Here is a 22255-nt window from a genome sequence, read left to right on the forward strand (position 1 = left end):
CCTTATTGAGTTCCTTGAGAAGGTGACCAAACAGGTGGACGAGGGTAAAGCAGCTGATGTGGTGTATATGGATTTCAGTAAAGCGCTTGATAAGGTTCCCCATGGTAGGCTGTTGCAGAAAATACGGAGGCCTAGGATAGTCGGTGATTTAGCGGTTTGGATCAGAAATTGGCTTGCTGTAAGAAGACAGAGGGTGGTGGTTGATGGGAAATGTTCAGCCTGGAGTTCAGTTACTAGTGGTGTACCACAAGGATCGGTTTGGGGGTCACGGCTGTTTGTTATTTTTATAAATGACCTGGAGGAGGGCGTAGAAGGATGGGTGAGTAAATTTGCAGATGACACTAAAGTCGGTGGAGTTGTGGACAGTGCGGAAGGATGTTACAAGTTACAGAGGGACATAGATAAGCTGCAGAGCTGGGCTGAGAAGTGGCAAATGGAGTTTAATGCAGAAAAGTGTGAGGTGATTCATTTTGGAAGGAGTAATAGGAATACAGAGTACTGGGCTAATGGTAAGATTCTTGGTAGTGTGGATGAGCAGAGAGATCTCGGTGTTCATGTACGTAGATCCCTGAAAGTTGCCACCCATGTTGATAGGATTGTTAAGAAGGCGTACGGTGTGTTAGTTTTTATTGGTAGAGGGATTGAGTTTTGGAGCCATGAGGTCATGTTACAGCTGTACAAAACTCTGGTGCGGCCGCATTTGCAGTATTGCGTGCAGTTCTGGTCGCCGCATTGTAGGAAGCATGTGGAAGCATTGGAAAAGGTGCAGAGGAAGTTTACTAGGATGTTGCCTGGTATGGAGGGAAGATCTTATGAGGAAAGGCTGAGGGACTTGAGGCTGTTTTCGTTAGAGAGACGAGGGTTAAGAAGTGACTTAATAGAGGCATACAAGATGATCAGAGGATTAGACAGGGTGGACAGTGAGAGCCTTTTTCCTCGGTTGGTGATGGCTAGCACGAGGGGACATCGCTTTAAATTGAGGGGAGATAGATATAGGACAGATGTCAGAGGTAGGTTCTTTACTCAGAGCAGTAAGGGCGTGGAATGCCCTGCCTGCAACAGTAGTGGAGTCGCCAACACTAAGGGCATTTAAATGGTCATTGGATAAACATATGGATGATAATGGAATAGTGTAGATGGGCTTTAGATTGGTTTCACAGGTCGGCGCAACATCGAGGGCCGAAGGGCCTGTACTGCGCTGTAATATTCTAATATCCCGTTTTTGGACATCCTAGAAGTAATGCCTGCAATTAAAGAAACTAAGATTATCTTAAACCATGCAGATTGCAGGTGACTCCAGTATTTGCTGTGGCATGACATTCTGAGCTGCAGAAGTGTAACAGCTTCTAATTGTGTGCTTCTATCATGTGGTTTCCCAGACGAGCACAGAAGTATGGGGAACCCTGTTCGTGTCTCTGCTGTAGCCGATCAGTGCTTGTGGTGAGACTACAAACTCTATTTTTCTGAGGAATTCCAAATTTCTCTCAAACAAATGAATAAGTTGTACCAAAATGACATTTAAAGGCAGGCTGATTGTGATATTGAAATCGCCATTCAACATGTTCAGAGAGGCTACAGTGTTCCCAACATTTGGTCTATGTTTGGGGCCTACTGTATGCGTTTCAAACCTTTATTGTTTTAGGTCATGAATCTAAATTTCAGTGGCTTTTCCCTTTAAATAGGGCAATTCAAACTTCATGTATCACATTTTGAATATTTGGACTGTTTGCGCACTGTATAGGAAGGTGACTGTGACAAGTGAAATCTCACTGCGGATTGTGTTTAGATGACAGCTGAAATTTACTTTTTATAGGTTAATGTTGTAGTAATGATTTTATGTTTCACCAACAGCCTTTGAAAAAGGCACTGAGGATGATGGGAGCTCCTAATCTGATTGCAGAAGGTGTGGATTATGGCCTTAGCTACAGTGTAATTTCTTACCTCAAAAAACTTAGTCAACAGGTAAGCTGAGAATCTACAACTGTCCATATTCTTCGTATTCCCAGCAGCTTTCCCAGACTATGTTTTCCCCCTCATCAGTCGGGAAGCATAAGATCCATCAGGAGCTTTCAAACCTTATCTCCGAAGGACAAAGTTAAAGAAATACTGAGTTGACAATCTCTCTAACCAGCCACTGAATGGGTGTTGTTGAAGAAGTATCTTAATACTCTGTTTTTTTTCTATCACCTCCAGATAGAACATAGAACTGTACAGCACAGTACAGGCCCTTTGGCCCACGATGTTGTGCTGAACTAGTCTGAAACTAAGATCAAATCAACCTACTCCCAATCATCTTGTGCACTCCATATGCCTATCCAATAACCGCTTGAAAGTTCCTCAAGTGTCCGACTCCACTACCATAGCTGGGAGTGCGTTCCACTCTCTGAGTAAAGAACCTACCTCTGACATCCCTCCTAAACCTTGCAGCATGAACTTTATAGTTATGGCCCTTGTAACAGCTACACCCACCCGAGGAGAAAGTCACTGAACGTCCATTCTATCTATCCCTCTCATCATCTTATACACCTCAATTAAGTCACCTCTCATCCTCCTTCACTCCAATGAGAAGAGCCCTAGCTCCCTCAATTTTCCTCATAAGACCTACCCTCCAATCCAGGCAGCATCCTGGTAAATCTCCTTTGCACCCTTTCCAATGCTTCCACATCCTTCCTATGATGAAGTGACCAGAACTGTACACAATACTCCAAATGTGGTCTAACCAAGGTCTTGTGCAGTTGCAGCATAACCTCACAGCTCTTAAACTCAATCCCCCTGTTAATAAATGCTAACACACTATAGGCTGGCCATCAGCAGCATGGTGTTTTGTAATTAAAGTGACCAATTTACCGTGGTAGTTTCCATCAAGTTTTTTTTGTGAAAGCAATTAATTGAAAGAAATGAAAATAATGACAGATTGCATCACTTAAAAATTCAGACTATGCCTATGTGCTCTCGTCCAACTATTTCTGAGCATCCAGCTTCTGCATGTATGCTGATGACACCACAGCTCAACCTCGCCACCTCTCATGAATCCCTCACTATATTTAAATTGGCTGGCTGCTTGTCTGACATCCAATACTGCATGAGAAATTGCCTTTAACTAAATATTAGGAGGACCTATCTGTGGTCTTTGCCACAAACTATTCGTGAACCATCCACTCGATTCTGAGCCAGACCGTTTGTATCCTTGTTGTCATATTTGACCTCTATCAGCTTCTGACCACATTGCCATGTCATCACCAAGACCACCTATTTCCACTTCCAAAACAGCACCCAACTCTACCCCTGCCTCAGCTCATGTGCTGCTAAAACCCTCACCCACGGCTATTACTTCCAGTCTGGATTATTCCAACGAACTCTTGGCCAGTCCTCCACCACCTGTCTTCGAATTTGAAGTCTCCTGAAATCTTCCGATATCCTAATGCACACCCAAGTTGTGTTTACCCATCATCTCTTTGTTCCTGAACTACATTAGCTCTGAGTAAAATAATACTTGCTTTTAAAATCCTCACCCTTAATATAAAATTCTTTCATGTCCTTCTAGCTTCCTATCTCTGTAATCTCTCGCCCCAGAGCCTTAAGATGTCTGCACTTGTCATTTTAATCATTCTAGCCTTCAGCTACCAAGGCCTTAAGTTCTGGAACCCCTTTCCCTAAACCCTCTTCTCTTCCTTTATGACAGTCCTATTTTGTTGCTCAAACATCTTGCCTGATATTTTTCCTGTGTGTCTTGGAGTCAAATTTTCTTTGATAAAGCTCCTATGGAAGTACATTGGGATGTTTTCCAATATAAAAGGTGCTATATCAATACAAGTTATTAGGCCACCCCATCACCACCTCCAAAGTAAATTCAACCCAGCTGCTTCATTGTTTCCTGAAAGGTATAGTTTCATGTTTCTGGGATTATCCCTGCAATCATTTTTTCCCCTCCATATTCTTTCATTGCCTTTGTGAATCTGTGCTAGTCCTAGAGGCTAAGGTAATACCATTTAAAAACTGGCGCTATTGCACATTAAGCAGGTGTAATGACTTATTTGCAGCATTTATTGCCTGAAGCATACCCGCTGTAAAATGTTCAACCTGATTTGGCGAATCAGATAAACTTGCCTTCAGTAACTTACTTATAGTGCAACAGTGACTTTACCTTTGGATATGCTGGGATTGGGGAAACAATATATAAATTCAGATTCTTTTTTTATGAACATACAAATTTTACAAGCAGGAGACCACTTGTCCCTCAAGCCTAATCTGCCATTCAATAAGATCATGGCTGATCTGATTGTAATCTCAAATCCACATTCCTGCCTACGCCCACTAGCCTTTCACCCCCTTGTTAATCAAGACTCTATCTCGCATGTGTTAAAAATATTCAAACACTTCGCTTCCAGCGCCTTTTGAGGAAGAGAGTTCCAAAGATTCATCACCCTCTGAGGGGGAAAGAAATCTCCTCATCACTGTCTGAATTGGGTGACCCCTTATTTTCGAACAGTGACCCTAGTTCTAGATTCTTTAGCAAGGGGAAATATCCTTTCCACATCCACCCTGTCAATACCATTCAGGATCTTATGTTTCAATCAAGTTGCCTCTTGCTCATCCAACTCCAGTGGATACAAGCCTAGCCTGTTCAACGTTTCCTCATAAGGCAACCTCTCATGCCAGGTATTAGTCCGGTAAACCTCTGAATCGGAAACGCCTTTGTTCTGTATGTTTCTATGCAAACGTGCATTTGTCATATATAGATTTTTTAGTGAAGGAGGAAATTATTTTTAATAAGAATAAAAACAGAAAATGCTGGGGAAAAACTCAACAGGTTTGGCAGCATCCATGTAGAGAGAAAAAGAGTTAATTTTTCGAGTCTATATGACTTCCTCGGAATCAATTATTTAATTTTGTTTCTATGGATATGTTAGTGAGATGTTGATTGTTAATAGTGTTTAATAGTATGTTAAAGATGATAAGATCACCGGTGGAGGGCATCGATTAAATACCTATAAAGGGAGACGGCTGGGACAGTGGGTTGATAGGTAGAAGGGACATGTGGAACGCTGCGTTCTGTAAATAAATGTATTATCAAGAAAAGGATTAGTATTTAGTTTTATATTTCATCTGGTTTGGAATCCAATTAACATTGATTCAGTTGTTCCGTTGTTGTTGATATAATTCAATTCAGCACAAATATTTGAAAAGTTATTTTTTAAAATACTTTGTTATGCAGGCATTTGTCATGAATTTTAAATTCTTTCCCCTGACTTGTTTTCTTAGGCAAAACTAGAATCTGATAGAATCATAAGTTCGGTGGGTAAGAAGCCACTTCAAGAATCTGCCATTAAAGTGAAAAACAGAAGCAACAGCCTCTCATTAGCTCATCGCAAAGACTTAAAGCAGATTATGATGGGGATCACAGGGGAACTTCCGTACAGACTTCTGGATTTAAATGTAAAGGAGTTTGCTGGATTTCAAATTGGGATCCTGAATAAGGTGAGACGCGTTCCTTCAAGCTACTTTTAATCTGAATCTAACTTCATGAATATTTTCTTTTCTGCAGACTTCAGTTTTCTCCTCTACATAGTCAACAATTGTTGGTTTGAAAGATCTATTTATTCCTGTATAGCTGCCAAAGGCTGAACTGGTTTTGGTTTTGAAAATCTCTTAAGGAGAGTCCACGCTGATTGGACTGTTTGGTCCAAAATCTAACTGACAAACTCATAGTGAATGCTTAAGATTTATTTCCTATTTTCTGATAACTTGCAAAATCTACAGCATAGGCAGCAAAGTATGTAGAGCACTCTGGTGTCACATTGCCTACCATGTGATGAGATGTTGAGTTAGAATCTAGAAGCCGATAATTTTCCAAAACAATACACATTTATTTCCAGTTATCTATTAAATGTCTTTGCTGGAAGGAGATGCTGAATTTGTAACCAGAATTCAATGTGGCAGAAAGAAGCACTGTTATGATCCCGTGAAGACCAAAAGTGCTGATATTTGAATTCCCAGTGACCAAAATAAAAGAATTGCATGACCAGATTTCAGGATTTGAGACTTTTAATGTTACAGACAGAACTAAAAGCAACATTGACCAAACATTATTTAGTAGACAACTAATACTCTAAAGGAAAGAAAAGGTTCCTTAATATTTTAACGTAACCTATAGCTGCATGATGCATACATGTACCTTACAGCACACTCCACAGGTTTAGCATTTTTTGAATATCGTCCAGTCTCTACCACCTTTCGATACATTAGTGCCTCCCCATTTCACCTGGCTGTCATGTCTAGAAACCATTGAAAGGTGCTTCCCTCAGTTTTTGGAGAATTCACGAACTGACTACCAACCAGAAGGCCCACTCGAGTGTTTTTTTCCTCACAGTCTGCTGAGGCAAATCCTCAAGAGCCTTTAGATGCCAAGAGACCATCCTTCCTCTTGCATTCTGTCTGTTAGTTCAGAGGATTTGCAACCTCCTCTCTGCTGACCACACCACCTGCAGTCTTTGTCTCTGTGAGACCTCTCTCCTCACCCCCCCCCCTTCCCCCTCCCTCTCTACCAATCACATGGCTCCTTCACTCTTCGATTTTTAACTCTAAATAAAGAGACAGTCCAAGACACAATTCATCTTCTAAAACTAAAACCTCACAATCATTTTTTAAAGAATAGAGTACCCAATTCTTATTTTCCAATTAAGGGGCAATTTAGTGTGGCTAATCCACCTACCCTGCACATCTGTGAGGGTGAAACCCACGCAGACCCGGGAGGAATGTGCAAACTCCACACGGACAGTGACCCGGGGCTGGGATCGAATCCTCAGCACCGTGAAGCAGCAATACGATGCACTGTGCCACCGTGCCCCCCCTAAAACTTCACAATCATAACATTATCCTGAATTAAATATCCTTCTGATGAACATTCCCTGTCATTTAAAGATACAGTGCATTACATGGTTTGCAAGTTAACACTGAAATTAGTTTGACATCGAGATAGGAGAGCAAACGATGTCCTGCGTTTGCCATTGTATATCTTTTAGTTCTCATTTGGTACTGGAACTGTAGTAGGATAAATCACCCTGATTGAATGAAACATGATTTCTTATGCAACAAACTTAAAATCATTACTTCCAAAATGAAAAATGGTTTTCTAATATGGTGATGTATGATGAGGGAATGAGAAATTGAATTCCAAAATAATGTTGGGTAAATTTGGAAAAAGTCTGTTAAATCAGTTTTTATTTGGAAGGAAGTTGAGGTTTTATTTTGTTAAAGCTGTTGTTCAGTTAATAGATTTTCATGACACTTTTTTTGATGGGAGGGGAGTGGCATGTCTGAAATGCTGGCAAGTGTACGCTTGCAGGAGTTGCATGAAAATGCATTTGTAAGAATTCTTGGAAAGAAGGCCGTGCTCTGGGGCGGTGATCGGAGTTCTTCATCTTCCATCTGTATCTTTTCACTTCTATAGAAATATTATTTTTATTTTTTGCCTTTGTTATTGGCCAAAAATTAATTCTTGGTCCACTGAACACTTGAAAGTGACCACTGCCTTAATATCACCATGAATCTCCAAATTAAAATGACTTGACAGAATTCTGTCAATAAACATGTTCCAGCGAGTGTCTCCCCGTCTTTAGTTTATTCAAAGTGATTTTTTTAAAAAAATTAGTTTACCCAATTCAATTTTTTTCCACTTCAGGGGCAATTTAGCATGGCCAATCCACCTACTCTGCACATCTTTGGGTTGTGCGGGCTGTCATGATATCCATATTAACATATCACGGTGCAATCACACACACACACTGATGGACAGGTAGATTGACCAACCAACACATGCACAACATCACAGCCAATCACCAGTGAGAGCACACGCACTATAAAACAGGGAACACCACAGTTCCCGCTCATTCCAACAGGGGATAGCTCAGAGCACAGAGCTCACAGCAAGCCACTCAGACATACACCATGTGTTGAGTGCCTCACTAAGATAGTGCTAGGGCTGGGTCCACAGGTTAGCTGGTGAAGTACGAACCACAGCCAGAAGTTAATAGTTATTATTGTACAGAATAATAAAACAGAGTTGTACCATCTACAACCATGTTGGTTCGTTTGTGTATCGGAACACCCAACACGACAGGGGCTAACACAATGCAAACACGGGGAGAATGTGCAAACTCCACACGGACCGTGGCCCAGAGCCGGGATCGAACCTGGGATCTTGGCGCCGTTAGGCAGCAGTGCTAACCACTGTGCCACCATGCTGTCCATTCAAAGTGAAATTTTGACCCAACAATGATGATTCACTGTTTGTCTAAATCCAGTTCTGGAGGTGTGCACTCAAGAGGTTGATGATAAATATTGGAGTTAAGGAAACTTAATTAACTCTGTTTAGTTTTGTCTTGCACTAAAGCAACCTAAAATTTCCTGGTAAATGATCTCTCTACAGCCAGGCACCATACAAATTTTCCATTTCAGTAATGGGCACAGATACAAATTAGGAGCAGGAGCGGACCATTCAGCTCTCGTGCTTGCTCCGCCATTTGATAAGATCATGACTGATTGATTGTGGCTGCAACTTTCCATCTTACCTTATATTCCATTTCACTCTATTGTCAATCAAGAGTCTATCTAATTGTGCTTTAAATTTTCACTGATCCTGCATCCACTGAAGAGAATTTCACTGACATAAGTGACGGAAGATTTCTCCTGATCATTAACATAGAACATACAGTGCAGAAGGAGGCCATTCGGCCCATTGAGTCTGCACCGACCCACTTAAGCCCTCACTTCCATCCTATCCCCGTAACCCAATAACCCCATCTAACCTTTTAGATCACTAAGGGCAATTTACCATGGCCAATCCACCTAACCTGCACATCTTTGGACTGTGGGAGGAAACCCAAGCAGACTCGGGGAGAAGCCACAGTGCTATCCACTTGTGATACCGTGCTGCCCTAATCTTTGTCTGAAATGGAAGATCCTTTATTTTTAAACTCTGCCCCCTCATCTTGTCTCTCCCAGAAGGGGAAGCATCCTTTCATCATCCATCCTGTCTTATCCACTCAGGATCTTGTTCATATTAGAATTGGATACAGATCCAACCTTTCTTCATGAGATAATTCATTCGTCCCAGGTATTAGTCGATTGTACCTCCTCCACACTGTGTAATGTAATTCTGTCCTTTCTTAAATAAGGAGACTAAAACTGTACACAGTACCAGATGTAGTCTCTGCACTGATGTAGCAAAACTTGTCTCCTTCATATTCCTTTCTCCTTGCAATAAATTACAGCTTTCTATTTTTACCTTACTAATCACCTGCTCGATCTGCATACAATTTCTTTATGATTCATGTACCAGGACACTCGGATCGATCTACTGCAGAGTTCTGTAATATCTTCCTATTTGAATAATATACTTTGTTTTATTCTTCCTGCCAAAGTGGACAAGTTCATATATTTCCAATTTGTACTCCCATCTGCCAATTTTTTGCCCAGACTTAACCTGTCTGGACCTGTCATCAGCAAATTTAGTAACCATACATTTTGGTTCCTTCACCGAAGTCATTAATATAGATTGTGAGTAGTTGAAACCCAGCATTGATTCCTGTGAAACTCCACTTGTTACATCTTTCCAATCTGAAAATGACCTATTAATGTTGCTACTCTCTGTTTCCAATCCTCTATCTATGCTAATATATTGCCCCCAACATCATGACTTCCCACCTTGTCAGATACCTTTTAGATATTCTTTTTAAAAAAAAAAACCCACATTTTTTTTATTAAAGGTTTTCATAAAATATCAATAACAAAATGAGAAAGAAAAAAGAACCCAACAGGGTTAAGTACAAAACACAATCTAAAAAAGCAACCACCCCAAACCCCTCCCCCACTGTACATAAATAATAAATTAACATTAACACCCCGACTTAACCCAACAGGTGTATACACCTCCTCAGACCCTCCAGTGTAAATAACATAAACAAAAATCAGGTAACCCCCCGAGCTGCTGCTGCCGTTGACCAATGTCTATCGTTCTGCCAGAAAGTCTAAGAACGGTTGCCACCGCTTAAAGAATCCTTGTACTGACCCTCTCAAGGCGAATTTCACCCTCTCCAATTTAATGAACCCTGCCATATCGCTGATCCAGGATTCCACGCTTGGGGGCCTCGCAGCTTTCCACTGAAGGAGAATCCTTCGCCAGGCTACCAGGGACGCAAAGGCCAGAATTCCGGCCACTTTCGCCTCCTGCACTCCCGGCTCCCCTGCCACCCCAAATATTGTGAGCCCCCAGCCCGGTTTGACCCTGGATCCTGCCAACCCCGACACCGTCCTCGCTACGCCCTTCCAAAATTCCTCCAGCGCTGGGTATGCCCAGAACATATGGGTGTGATTTGCTGGGCTCCCTGAGCACCTAACACACCTGTCCTCACCCCCAAAGAACCGGCTCATCCTTGTCCTGGTCATGTGCCCTGTGCAGCACCTTAAACTGTATGAGGCTGAGCCTCTTGCACGAAGAGGAAGAGTTCACCCTCCCGAGGGCATCTGCCCACGTCCCCTCTTCGATCTCCTCTCCCAACTCCTCCTCCCACTTTCCTTTCAACTCCACCACCGAGGCCTCCTCCTCCTCCTGCATCACCTGGTAAGTTTCCGAGATCTTCCCCACTCCCACCCACCCCCCCGAGAGCACCCTGTCCTGTACTGTGTGTGGCAGTAGCCGTGGGAATTCCACCACCTGCCGTCTGGCAAACGCCCTTACCTGTAAGTACCTGAAGGTGTTCCCCGGGGGGAGCCCGTACTTCTCCTCCAGCTCACCCAAGCTTGCGAACTTCCCGTCCACAAACCGGTCCCCCAACTTTCGTATCCCTGCCCTGTGCCACCCCGAAAGCCCTCCACCTGTTCTTCCTGGGGCGAACCGGTGGTTCCCCCGTAATGGGGTCCACGCCGAGACCCCAACTTCCCCCCCCCCCCCTATGCCGCCTCCATTGCCCCCAAATTTTGCAGGCCGCCACCACCACCGGGCCCGTGGTATACCTCCTTGGAGGGAGCGGCAGCGGCGCCATTGCCAGCGCCCCCAGACTCGTACCCACACAGGACGCAGTCTCCAGCCTCTTCCATGCAGACCCCTCCATCACCCACTTGCGCACCATCGTCGCATTGGCGGCCCAGTAGTACCCACAAATGTTGGGCAGCGCCAGCCCCCCCCATCTCTACTCCACTCCAGGAACACCCTTCTCACCCTCGGAGTCCCTCGCGCCCATTCAAACCCCATTATGCTCCTATTAACCCGCCTGGAAAAAGCCTTCGGGATAAACACGGGGAGGCCCTGGAACAGGAACAAAAACCTTGGGAGCACCATCATTTTGATTGACTGCACCCTACCCGCCAAGGACAGCGGCAACACGTCCCACCTCTTGAACTCCTCCTCCATTTGCTCCACCAGCCTTGTAAAGTTAATCCTATGCAGGGCCCCCCAGCTCCTGGCCACCTGGACCACCTGGAGCTCGCCAATCCCCCTCTCCTGGTCCCCTAGCTGAACTACGAACAGCTCGCTCTTCCCCATATTGAGCATGTACTCCAAAAAGTCCCCGAATTCCCTCAGGATCCTCATTACCTCTGGCATTCCTCCCACTGGGTCCGCCACATAGAGCAGCAGGTCGTCCGCATAAAGCGACACCCTATGCTCCTCCCCACCCCGCACCAACCCCGCCAGTTCCTCGACTCTCTCAGTGCCATAGCCAGGGGTTCAATCACCAGTGCGAAGAGCAGGGGTGGACAGGGGACACCCCTGTCTCGTCCCTCGGTGCAACCGAAAGTACTCGGACCTCCTCCTATTTGTGGCCACACTCGCCATCGGGACCTCATACAACAGCCTAACCCACCTGACACACCCCTCCCCAAACCCGAACCTCTTCAGCACCTCCCACATGTACCCCCACTCTACCCTATCGAAGGCTTTCTCAGCGCCAATTGCCCCCACTATCTCTGCCTCCCCCTCCCTCGCCGGCATCGTGATAACTTTCAAAAGCCTCCGCACATTGGCATTTAACTGTCTCCCCTTCACAAACCCCGTCTGGTCTTCATGGATGATCTGCGGCACACAATCCTCAATCCTCGTGGCGAAGACCTTCGCCAGCACCGTGGCATCTACATTTAGCAAGGAAATCGGTCTGTAAGACCCACATTGCAGGGGATCCTTGACCCGCTTCAGGATCAAGGAGATCAGTGCCCGGGACATCGTCGGGGGTAAAGCCCCCCCCCCTCCCTTGCCTCATTAAAGGTCCTAACTAACAGCGGGCCCAACAGGTCCATATATTTTTTATAGAATTCGACCAGGAAACCGTCCGGCCCCGGTGCCTTCCCCGCCTGCATGCTTCCTATCCCTTTGATCAGCTCCTCCAGGGGGGCCCCCAGTCCTGCCACCAGTCCCTCTTCCACCTTTGGAAACCTCAATTGGTCCAGGAAACGGCCCATCCCTCCCTCCTCCCATGGGGGCTTGGATCGGTACAATTCCTCGTAGAAGTCCCTGAAGACCCCATTGATGCCAACCCCACTCCGCACCACGCTCCCTCCCCTGTCCTTAACTCCCCCGATCTCCCTAGCTGCGTCCCGCTTCCGAAGCTGATGCACTAGCATCCGGCTTGCCTTTTCCCCATACTCGTAGACCGCTACCTGGGCCTTGCTCCACTGCACCTCCGCCTTCCTGGTGGTCACCAGGTCGAATTCGGCCTGGAGGCTGTGCCTCTTCCTCAACAATCCTTCCTCAGGCTCTTCCACATACCTCCTGTCTACCCTCACCATCTCTCCCTCGCCCCCCCCACTCCCTCCGCTCCTTGTGGGCCCTAATGGAGATCAGCTCTCCCCTCACCATACCATCCCCACTCTGACCGCCCCGTTGTCGTTGGTCTCCAAGTACCTCTCTAAACTTCCTCGGACCCACTTGCTCACCTCCTCGTCCGCCAACAGCCCCACCTCCAAGCGCTACAGCGGGCGCTGGTCCCTCTCCTCCCCCATCTCCAAGTCCACCCAATGCGGGGCGTGGTCCAAAATGGCTATTGCCAAATACTCGGTATCCTCTACTCTCGCTATCAGCCCCCTACTCAAAATGAAAAAGTCGATTCGGGAATAAGCCTTCTGGACATGTGAGAAGAATGAAAATTCCCTAGCCCCTGGCCTTGCAAATCTCCAAGGGTCCACCCCTCCCATTTGGTCCATAAATCCCCTCGGCACTCTAGCCGCCGCCGGCTTCCTACCCGTCCTAGACCTGGAGCAATCCAGTGCCGGATCCAACACCGTGTTGAAGTCTCCCCCCATTATCAGGTCCCCCACTTCCAAGTCTGGGATCCGACCCAACATACGCCGCATAAAACGCGCATCGTCCCAGTTCGGAGCATACACATTGACCAGTACCACCCTCTCTCCCTGCAACTTACCACTTACCATTATGTACCTACCGCCATTATCTGCCACAATGCTCGACGCCTCGAATGACACCTTTTTTCCCACCAAGATCGCCACTCCTCGATTTTTGACATCCAGCCCCGAGTGAAACACCTGACCTACCCACCCTTTCCTCAGTCTTACCTGGTCTGCCACCTTCAGGTGTGTCTCCTGGAGCATAACCACATCCGCCTTGAGCCCCTTCAGGTACGCGAAGGCGCGGGCCCGCTTAACCGGTCCATTCAGGCCCATTCAGTCCCCTTACATTCCAGGTTATCAGCCGGATCAGGGGGCTACCCTCCCCCGCTGACCTAGCCATGACCCCCCCCCCCCGAACAAAAAATAGGCATAACATATCCACCGCAGTCCCCAATCGCCCATCCCGACCCTTAGTCTGTGTCCAGCTTCTCGGCCTGAACAAAGGCCCACACCTCCTCCAGAGACTCAAAATAATGGTGCACCTTGTAGGTAACCCGCAGTCGCGCCGGCTGCAACATGCCAAACTTCACCCCCTTCCTGTGCAGCACCGCCTTCACTCGATTGTACCTGGCCCTCCTCTTCGCCACCTCCACGCTCCAGTCCTGGTATATTCGAACCTCTGCATTCTCCCACCTGCTGCTCCTCCTTGGCCCACCTGAGCACACACTCCCGATCGACGAACCGATGGAACCGCACCAGCACCACCCGTTAGCCTTGGGCCTCCTCGCCAACAATCTATGGGCCCCTTCCAGCTCCAGGGGCCCCTGGAAGGACCCCGCTCCCATCAGCGAGTTCAACATGGTGACCACATAGGCCCCCACGTCCGGCCCCTCCAGCCCCTCCGGGAGGCCCAGAATCCGCAGATTCTTCCGCCTCGACCGATTCTCCATCCCCTCGAATCGCTCCTGCCATTTCTTGTGGAGCGCCTCGTGCGTCTCCACCTTTACCGCCAGGCCTAAGATGTCGTCCTCATTTTCAGAGATCTTTTGTCAAGCCTCTCGGATCACCACCCCCTGGGCCGTCTGTGTCTCCAGCAGCTTATCGATAGAAGCCTTCATCGGCTCTAGCAGGTCCGTTTTAATCTCTGAGGCAGCGCTGGATACACTCCTGTTGCTCCTCCGCCCACTGCCTTCACGCTGCCTGGTCTTCGCCCGCCGCCATTTTGTCCTCCTTCCCTCCCTTCTTCGGGTCCACCACCACCTTTCTTGTCGCCCCGCTCCTAGTTAAAGCCATATACTGACGGGAAGCTGTTATTAACTCCTTCCCACACCAGGAAACGTCGAAAAGGTGTCGTTTGGGGCCCTGAAAAGAGCCCAAAAGTCCGTTTCTGCGGGAGCCGCCGAATGTGCGACTTAGCTCTGCATAGCCGCAACCGGAAGTCTCACCTTTTAGATATTCAAGTACACCACATCTACAGGTTCTACTTTATTCATGTAACTTGCTATTCCCTCCGAGAACTATAATAAATTAATCAAACACTATTTCCCTTTCACAAAGCCATTTTTACGCTGTTTGATTGCATCAAGATTTTCTAAGTGCCCTGCTATGACCTCCTAAATTGTAGTGGATTCCAGCATTTCCCTGTGACATATGTTAGGCTAGCTGGTCTGTAGTTTCCCTCTTTGTCTCTCTCCTTTATTGAATGGAGAAGTAACATTTACTACGTTCCAATCTGATTTAACTTTTCCAGAATCTAGGGAATTTTGGAAAGTTATAATCGATGCATCCACTATCTCAGCAGCCACTTTAAGACCCTAGGATGAAGTCCATCAGGACAGGGAACATCAGCCTCAGTGCCATTTCCCTGGTGATTGAAATTATTTTAAGTTCTCCCTCCTTTTACCTCTTGATTTACAATTATTTCTGGAATGTTAGTTGTCTTCTGCTGTCAAAGCAGGTATCCTGTTTCTGTTAAATGCATCCGCCATTTTCTTATTTCCCATTATTAATTCTGCAGACTCACTCTTTCAGGGACCAACACTAACTTTTGTTACGCTTTTCCTTTCTAAATATGTGTAGAGACACTACTGTTTTTAAAATATTTCTAGCTACCTTTCATTTTGGGCAGCGCGGTAGCATTGTGGATAGCACAATTGCTTCACAGCTCCAGGGTCCCAGGTTCGATTCCGGCTTGGGTCACTGTCTGTGCGGAGCCTGCAGGTCCTCCCCGTGTGTGCGGGGGTTTCCTCCGGGTGCTCCGGTTTCCTCCCACAATCCAAAGATGTGCAGGTTAGGTGGATTGGCCGTGCTAAAATTGACCTTGGTGTCCAAAATTGCCCTTAGTGTTGGGTGGGGTTACTGGGTTATGGGGATAGGGTGGAGGTGTTGACCTTGGGTAGGGTGCTCTTTCCAAGAGCCGGTGCAGACTCGATGGGCCGAATGGCCTCCTTCTGCACTGTAAATTCTATGATAATCTATGATTTTTCCCTCCCTTTAGTTATTCTTTACTGTTTTTATATCCTTTCTGGTCTTCTGACTTGTCACTAACCTTTGCACAATTGTACACTTTTTCTTTCAATTTGATCAAATCATTAACTTAGCCATAGATGGTGCATCCTTCCCCAAGCGTCTATAGAATGTATCTTTGAGTGTTATGAAATATCTCCTTAAATGTCTGCCACAGCATTTCTACTGACCTATCCTTTAATGTAATTTCCCAGTTCACTTTTGCCAGCCTTGGCTTCATACCCTTATTCAAGTATAAAACGTTAGTCTTCGACCCACTCTTCTCCCTCAAGCTATGTGAAATTCAACCATGTTACGATCGTTGTTGCATAGGAGCACCTGTACCATGAGGTCATTAATTCATCCTATCTCATTGCACATTACCAGGTCTTGAACAGCTTGCTTTCTGCTTGGTTCTAAAACGTGCTGCTTACAGAAACTGTCCTAAAAGCACACTGATCACTCCAGGAACTTCTCTTCCTACCTTTGCCAATCATTTGATTCATCCAATCTATGCGTAGATTAATATCACCCATGATTATCGCCGTACCTTTGTCACAAGCCGCCATTATTGCGTGTTTACCCCATCTGATAGGATAGTTAATATTAGGGGATTTAAAAACTAGGTGACTCTTGCTGCTGCAAAGTGGTTGACAGAGTGGTTAGTAAAGCATATTTATTCTGGGTTTTATTAATATGTAAATTGAGTACAAGAGAGGGTTATGTTGAACTTGTATAAGTTACTAGTTCGACCTCAGCTGGAGTATTGCGCCCAGTTTGGGGCGCCGCATTTTTAGGAAGGATTTGAAGGGATTCGAGAAGGTGCAGAAAATATTCATTGAATGATTCCAGGGACGAGGAACTTGATTGTGACAATAGGACAGGTTTCCTTGGGAGAAAAGAAGGATGAGTGCAGATCGGATAGTGGTATTCAGAATCATGAGGGGTCTGGACAGAGGAGCTGGGAAGGGACTTACTCATGAAACGAGAGAACATAGTTTTGAAGTAATTAGTAAAGGAAACAAAAATGTCACAAAGAAAATCTACAGGGTTAGAGCAGCTTTGGGTTGCAGGTCCAATGTGGTAAGCCCCAAGCTGGAGAGATGGCGAGCAGGAAGGTCAGCAGCCAGGAGTGGGAGAGGCTGCTCCAAAATAGCACCGATTGTGTCACGCGATCCTAGGCAATGCTAAATACAAATACCTGCCTCATTAAAACACAACATTAAATCAATATGACTCAAAACGAGGCAACTTAATATGAGAACTTACAATTCAAAATTGAATTGAAACCGGTAACCTTTCATTTTTTTCCAGATTTAAAATTGTGTTAGTCTCTGTCAGGGTAGGTTTTATGAGGAAAGGTTGAGGGAGCTCAGGCTTTTCTCATTGGAGCGAAGGAGGATGAGAGGCGACTTAATAGAGGTTTATAAGATGATGAGGGGGATAGATAGAGTGGACGTTCAGAGACTATTTCCTCGGGTGGATGTAGCTGTTACAAGGGGGCGTAACTATTAAGGTTCGGGGTGGGAGATACAGGAGGGATGTCCGAGGTAGGTTCTTTACTCAGAGAGTGGTTAGGGTGTGGAATGGACTGCCTGCTGTGATAGTGGAGTCGGAGACTTTTGGAACTTTCAAGCAATTATTGGACAGGCACATGGAGCACACCAGAATGACAGGGAGTGGGATAGCTTGATCTTGGTTTCGGACAAAGCTCGGCACAACATCGAGGGCCTGTTCTGTGCTGTACTGTTCTATGTTCTGTGTCATGCTGTCATTTTAAGAACTGTGGAACGTAGATCATTTTAAAGCGTAGTAAGTCAGCTAATTATTAATTTTCTGGTTACCAAATACGTTTGATGTAACCTTCATTTGGTGTCTCTAAGACCATCCTCATATCGTACCTTGTGTCCAACGTCGATGGTAATATTTTCATAAGAATTGAGAGCAATGAGGCGGCACAGTGACGCGGTGGTTAGCATTGCTGCTTCATGGCGCCGAGGACCCGTCTTCGACCCTGGCACCGGGTCACTGTCTGTGTGGAGTTTGCACACTCTCCTTGTGTCTGCATGAGTCTCGCCCCCACAACCCAAAGATGTGCAGTGTAGGTGGATCGGCCATGCTAAAATTGCATCTTAATTGGAAAAAATAATTGGATATTCTAAATTTAAAATAAAATAAAATTAAGAGCAATGGGCTCTTAATTGGAGCTGGGTACAGAGAATTGTACAGGCGGCCCTGCGTCAAATTCCCGGCAGCAAGGAAACTAAACATTTAAATCAGTAGTGAAAAGGTAACATCTTTAGTGTTGTTAGGGAGAGAATAACAGGATTTTGACCCAGCAACCAGTGAAGCACTGATAGTAAATTTCCAAGCCCTATGGGCGTGTGACTTGAAGGGAAGCTCGCAGGATGTTCCTATGCTTTCAGCCGTTTCGTGATTTCTAATGGACTGAATCGAATTGCCTGAAGACTGGCATTTGTGGTACTGGGGACCTCGGGTAGAAGCGGAGATGGATGATTCATTCAGCACTTCTGGTTGAAGTAATCAGCCACCATTTGGATGTTCTTGCTCTGAGCTGCTGTTGGTCTGTTTTAAGTGATGTATTGTGAGCCATTATTAAATGTTGTCACTGAAAATCCGTGCACTTAGGAGGCTGACTACTGCCAGAATTTTGTATATGTATGTTGCACATGTTTATTATGTGTGTATGTACCTAGCCATGGAGTTGTCAATTTTTCCCTAAATACAGAAGGATCATAACTCCTGCCAGCAGGACCTGGTGAGGTTAAGGTGCATCTTTGCGAATGCAATCCAGCAGTCAAAAAATGCAATGGCATGACTGATACCAATATATTCATCTTTTTCTCTTTTTAAGGATTTGAAGCCTCAGAGTTACAAGAATGCTTATGATATACCAAGGCGAAATCTTCTGGATCAACTGACACGCATGAGGTTAAACTTGTTGAAAACAGTACATGCGCCATTGAAAGGACAAGATGAAGGTAAGAGTGAAAATGACCGGATGTAGCTGAACAGTTTGTATATTGGATTTGAATAGGTGCCACGGTAATGGGACACAGTACCATTTCTTTAACTACAGACCTTCTTCACAGTTTTAAAAGGGTCAAATGCAGGCAGCTGCATAATTTTGTGTTAAGTGATTCAAGTGCATAGCATTCTCCTTTTCAGAGCTACAGCAGTTCGTGACCAACTCGTTCTTGCTCAGTGCTGCATTTGATCTGTTTTAAGTGATTATTAAATGTTGCTGCTGAAAAGTCAATGCATTTATATAGTTTACAAGGCCAAAAATGCAAGCCCTGTATAGTTCTTTGAATATTGACAATCTAGCCAATAAAATGCTCAACAGCTGTTCTTGTGATTTTTCTTCTCTGGTTTAGTTTGTTTGAATTTAGTGAACTGGGAAATGAGGACTGAAGTGTGTGTACTTGATCCTAAATTTGAAAGAAAAGGAAATGAGTTTATTCAGGCCTAATGATCTGAGAAATCTGAAATTATGTTGCTGTCGTTGCTTTGTAGGCAAACAGGGCAGCAACAGTTTGCATTTATTTAGTGCCTTTAACCCAGATAAAAAATCGCAAAGCGCTTCCCAGGAGAGTAATTGGACAATTGTTACTGAATCAAAAAAGCAGTTGTGAGGAGGGGTGACATTTATAGACTGAATTCCCAAATGTAGGATCTATGCAACCAAAAACATGGTAGCTGGATTTGGCTTGCACAAGAGGCTAAAGTTGGAGAAAGTATGAGTTATTGGGTGTGAGAGTGAAGGTGGTTAAAGAGATAGGGAAGGGTGCACAAATCCTTGTGCTTTTTCAAATGGAAGCGTTAGTGGATGGAAATCTATTGCAAGGTGAGCAAGCACAGATTGATTGGTGAACAAAACTTGGTGTGGAACAGAGCTTTGAATGCACTGAAATGGGTGACGAATGGGGGCTGACCAGGTGAACATTAGAATAGCTGAGTCAGCAAATTTGTACAATACACTGGAGGAATCATCAGTTTTAGCTGCTGTTGGTTAAGGTAAGAATATTGGTCAGGATAGCTTCATTCTCTTGGTGGACAAGTGCCACGGGATCTTTGCATCCACCTAAACACACTGACCAGGCCTTGGCTTGACAGCTTGCCTGAAGTGCAGCAAGTCCCCTCAGTGGAGCCCTGATGTATGAACCAAAAGTATATGCTCATTACTAGATTGGGGATTAAACCCACAGCATTTCATTTGGGCATTGCAATCCTTTAGTTGTAGCTTGATTTATAACTTGTCGCTAAGGCTCCATTAAAATGTAAAAACCTTGGACAACCAGGTGTAGTCAGAAGAAGTAAATGAATTTGAACATTGGATGATATCCATTTACTAACAATTATTCCTGCCTACTAATTAATTTCTTTCCAGTAGGTTGAGAATGGATAGAAGAAATATTAGTGCCCCTATGTCTTGGATAACTGTGGGTTGCAGACAAGTGCAGTAAAGGAGTTGAGCTATCAGCCTATCTATTACGTGTGTGGCAAAGGATGCAAGTCAGAATGGAGCAGTGATATTTTGTCAGCACATGAGCATGATATTTTTTGTGTTGAAGGCACTGTAATCCAAGTTGTCATCTTATTAGTGGGGTAGAGGAGGATAGAAAAGAGAGGGTAGAAACTTGCAGTTCTTGTAAATGGAAAATAAAGTTTATTTTTTACATAATTTCCCCCATTCCCACAGAACTCTAAATTTAAACTGATATTCATACCTTGTTTGAAGAGTATTTGCTTGGCATCTAATTTCTTTAGATTATCCAAATGCAATGCAGCATTCTCGGAAGATCACAAATGTGAACAGTTGCCTAAACATGCCCACCTGTAAGCAAATGACTTGCTGCCCTGAATCCATGCATGCCTTGTAGTTAATAGTTCTTTCTATATATCCCTTCCAGTTATGACATGCTCCATAAATATACAATGTACATCTTGTGTAATTTGAATGTATAGTTAGTTTCTGCAACGGTGTTGCTTTTGCGTACTGGGCTAATTAAATACATTTTAAGTTAGTGGTACGGTGTAGGCTCTTGTCATGCTGATTTGAAGTCTTGCAGATTCTCTGGCGTGGTTTCTAAGGGGTATAGTGAAGTATTGAAATACTGCAAACGTGGCCGCTTGTGTGTGATTACTTTATTTTTCTTGCAGATCAAGTGCACAGTGTCCCAATAGCGCAGATGGGCAATTACCAGGAGTTCCTGAAGCATGTGCCTTCCCCACTACGTGAGCTTGACCCTGATCAACCCAGACGACTGCATACATTTGGAAATCCTTTTAAACTGGACAAAAAGGTATGTAACCACATACAGGTGTTCTTGTGTAGAACCTGCTGGAGTGCCCATTTACATTTCCCACTTGAGTGAGTTTCTGAGGTACATAAACATCTGGTTGCAGCTGTACTGTACTATTGTTGCAATCTCTTGAACTGTTTTTACCTGGGTACTATTTTTAGAGATGTTTAAGGCAGTGCAGCCATAAGTAGCATAAATAATTCAGTAGACACACTAATGGTCCCCCTGAGTCTTTTGGGTGTTCTTGATGATATACGGTATTTGGTATCCGAGTTAACTCAGAGCCTCACAGATGTCACTCTATGATATGCCTATATAGAACATAGAACAGTACAGCACAGTACGGGCCGTTCGGCCCACGATGTTGTGCCGACCATTTATCCTAATCTAAGATCAACCTAACCGACACCCCTTCAATTTACTGCTGTTCATGTGTCTGTCCAAGAGTCTCTTAAATGTCCCCAATGACTCTGACTCCACCACCTCTGCTGGCAGTGCATTCCACACACCCACCACTCTCTGTGTAAAGAACCGACCTCTGACATCTCCCCTATATCTTCCTCCAAACACCTTAAAATTATGTCCCTCGTGACAGCCATTTCCGCCCTAGGGAAAGTCTCGGACTATCCACTCTATCCATGCCTCTAATTACCTTGTACACCTCTTATCAGGTCACCTCTCTTCCTTCTTCGCTCCAGTGAGAAAAGCCCTAGCTCCCTCAACCTTTCTTCATAAGACATGCCCTCCAGTCCAGACAGCATCCTGGTAAATCTCCTCTGCACCCTCTCCAAAGCGTCCACATCCTTCCTATAATGAGGCACCAGAACTGGACACAATATTCCAAGTGTGGTCTAACCAGGGTTTTATAAAGCTGCAGCAAAACCTCGCGGTTCTTAAACTCAATCCCCGTGTTAATGAAAGCCAACACGCCATAGGCCTTCTTAACAACCCTATCAACCTGGGTGGCAACTTTGAGGGATCTATGTACGTGGACCCCAAGATCCCTCTGTTCCTCCACACTTCCAAGAATCCTGCCTTTAACCCTGTATTCTACCTTAAAAAAATGAATCACTTCACATTTATCA

The 22255-nt window shown here is 45.1% G+C and overlaps 1 protein-coding gene across 2 annotated transcripts in view; it reads left to right on the plus strand.

Annotated features, from left to right (window-relative positions):
* Positions 1-22255, plus strand: part of ints6 (integrator complex subunit 6) — a 202364-nt gene that overhangs the window by 135774 nt on the left and 44335 nt on the right. For both annotated transcript variants that reach the window (XM_072514208.1, XM_072514207.1), the window contains exons 11-14: positions 1852-1962; positions 5263-5478; positions 18719-18845; positions 21028-21170. In XM_072514208.1, the coding sequence (XP_072370309.1) occupies positions 1852-1962; positions 5263-5478; positions 18719-18845; positions 21028-21170 (597 nt within the window). The remainder of the gene's footprint in view (positions 1-1851; positions 1963-5262; positions 5479-18718; positions 18846-21027; positions 21171-22255) is intronic.

Source organism: Scyliorhinus torazame, chromosome 8 (genome assembly GCF_047496885.1).
Source record: "Scyliorhinus torazame isolate Kashiwa2021f chromosome 8, sScyTor2.1, whole genome shotgun sequence".
Lineage (NCBI taxonomy): Eukaryota > Metazoa > Chordata > Chondrichthyes > Carcharhiniformes > Scyliorhinidae > Scyliorhinus > Scyliorhinus torazame.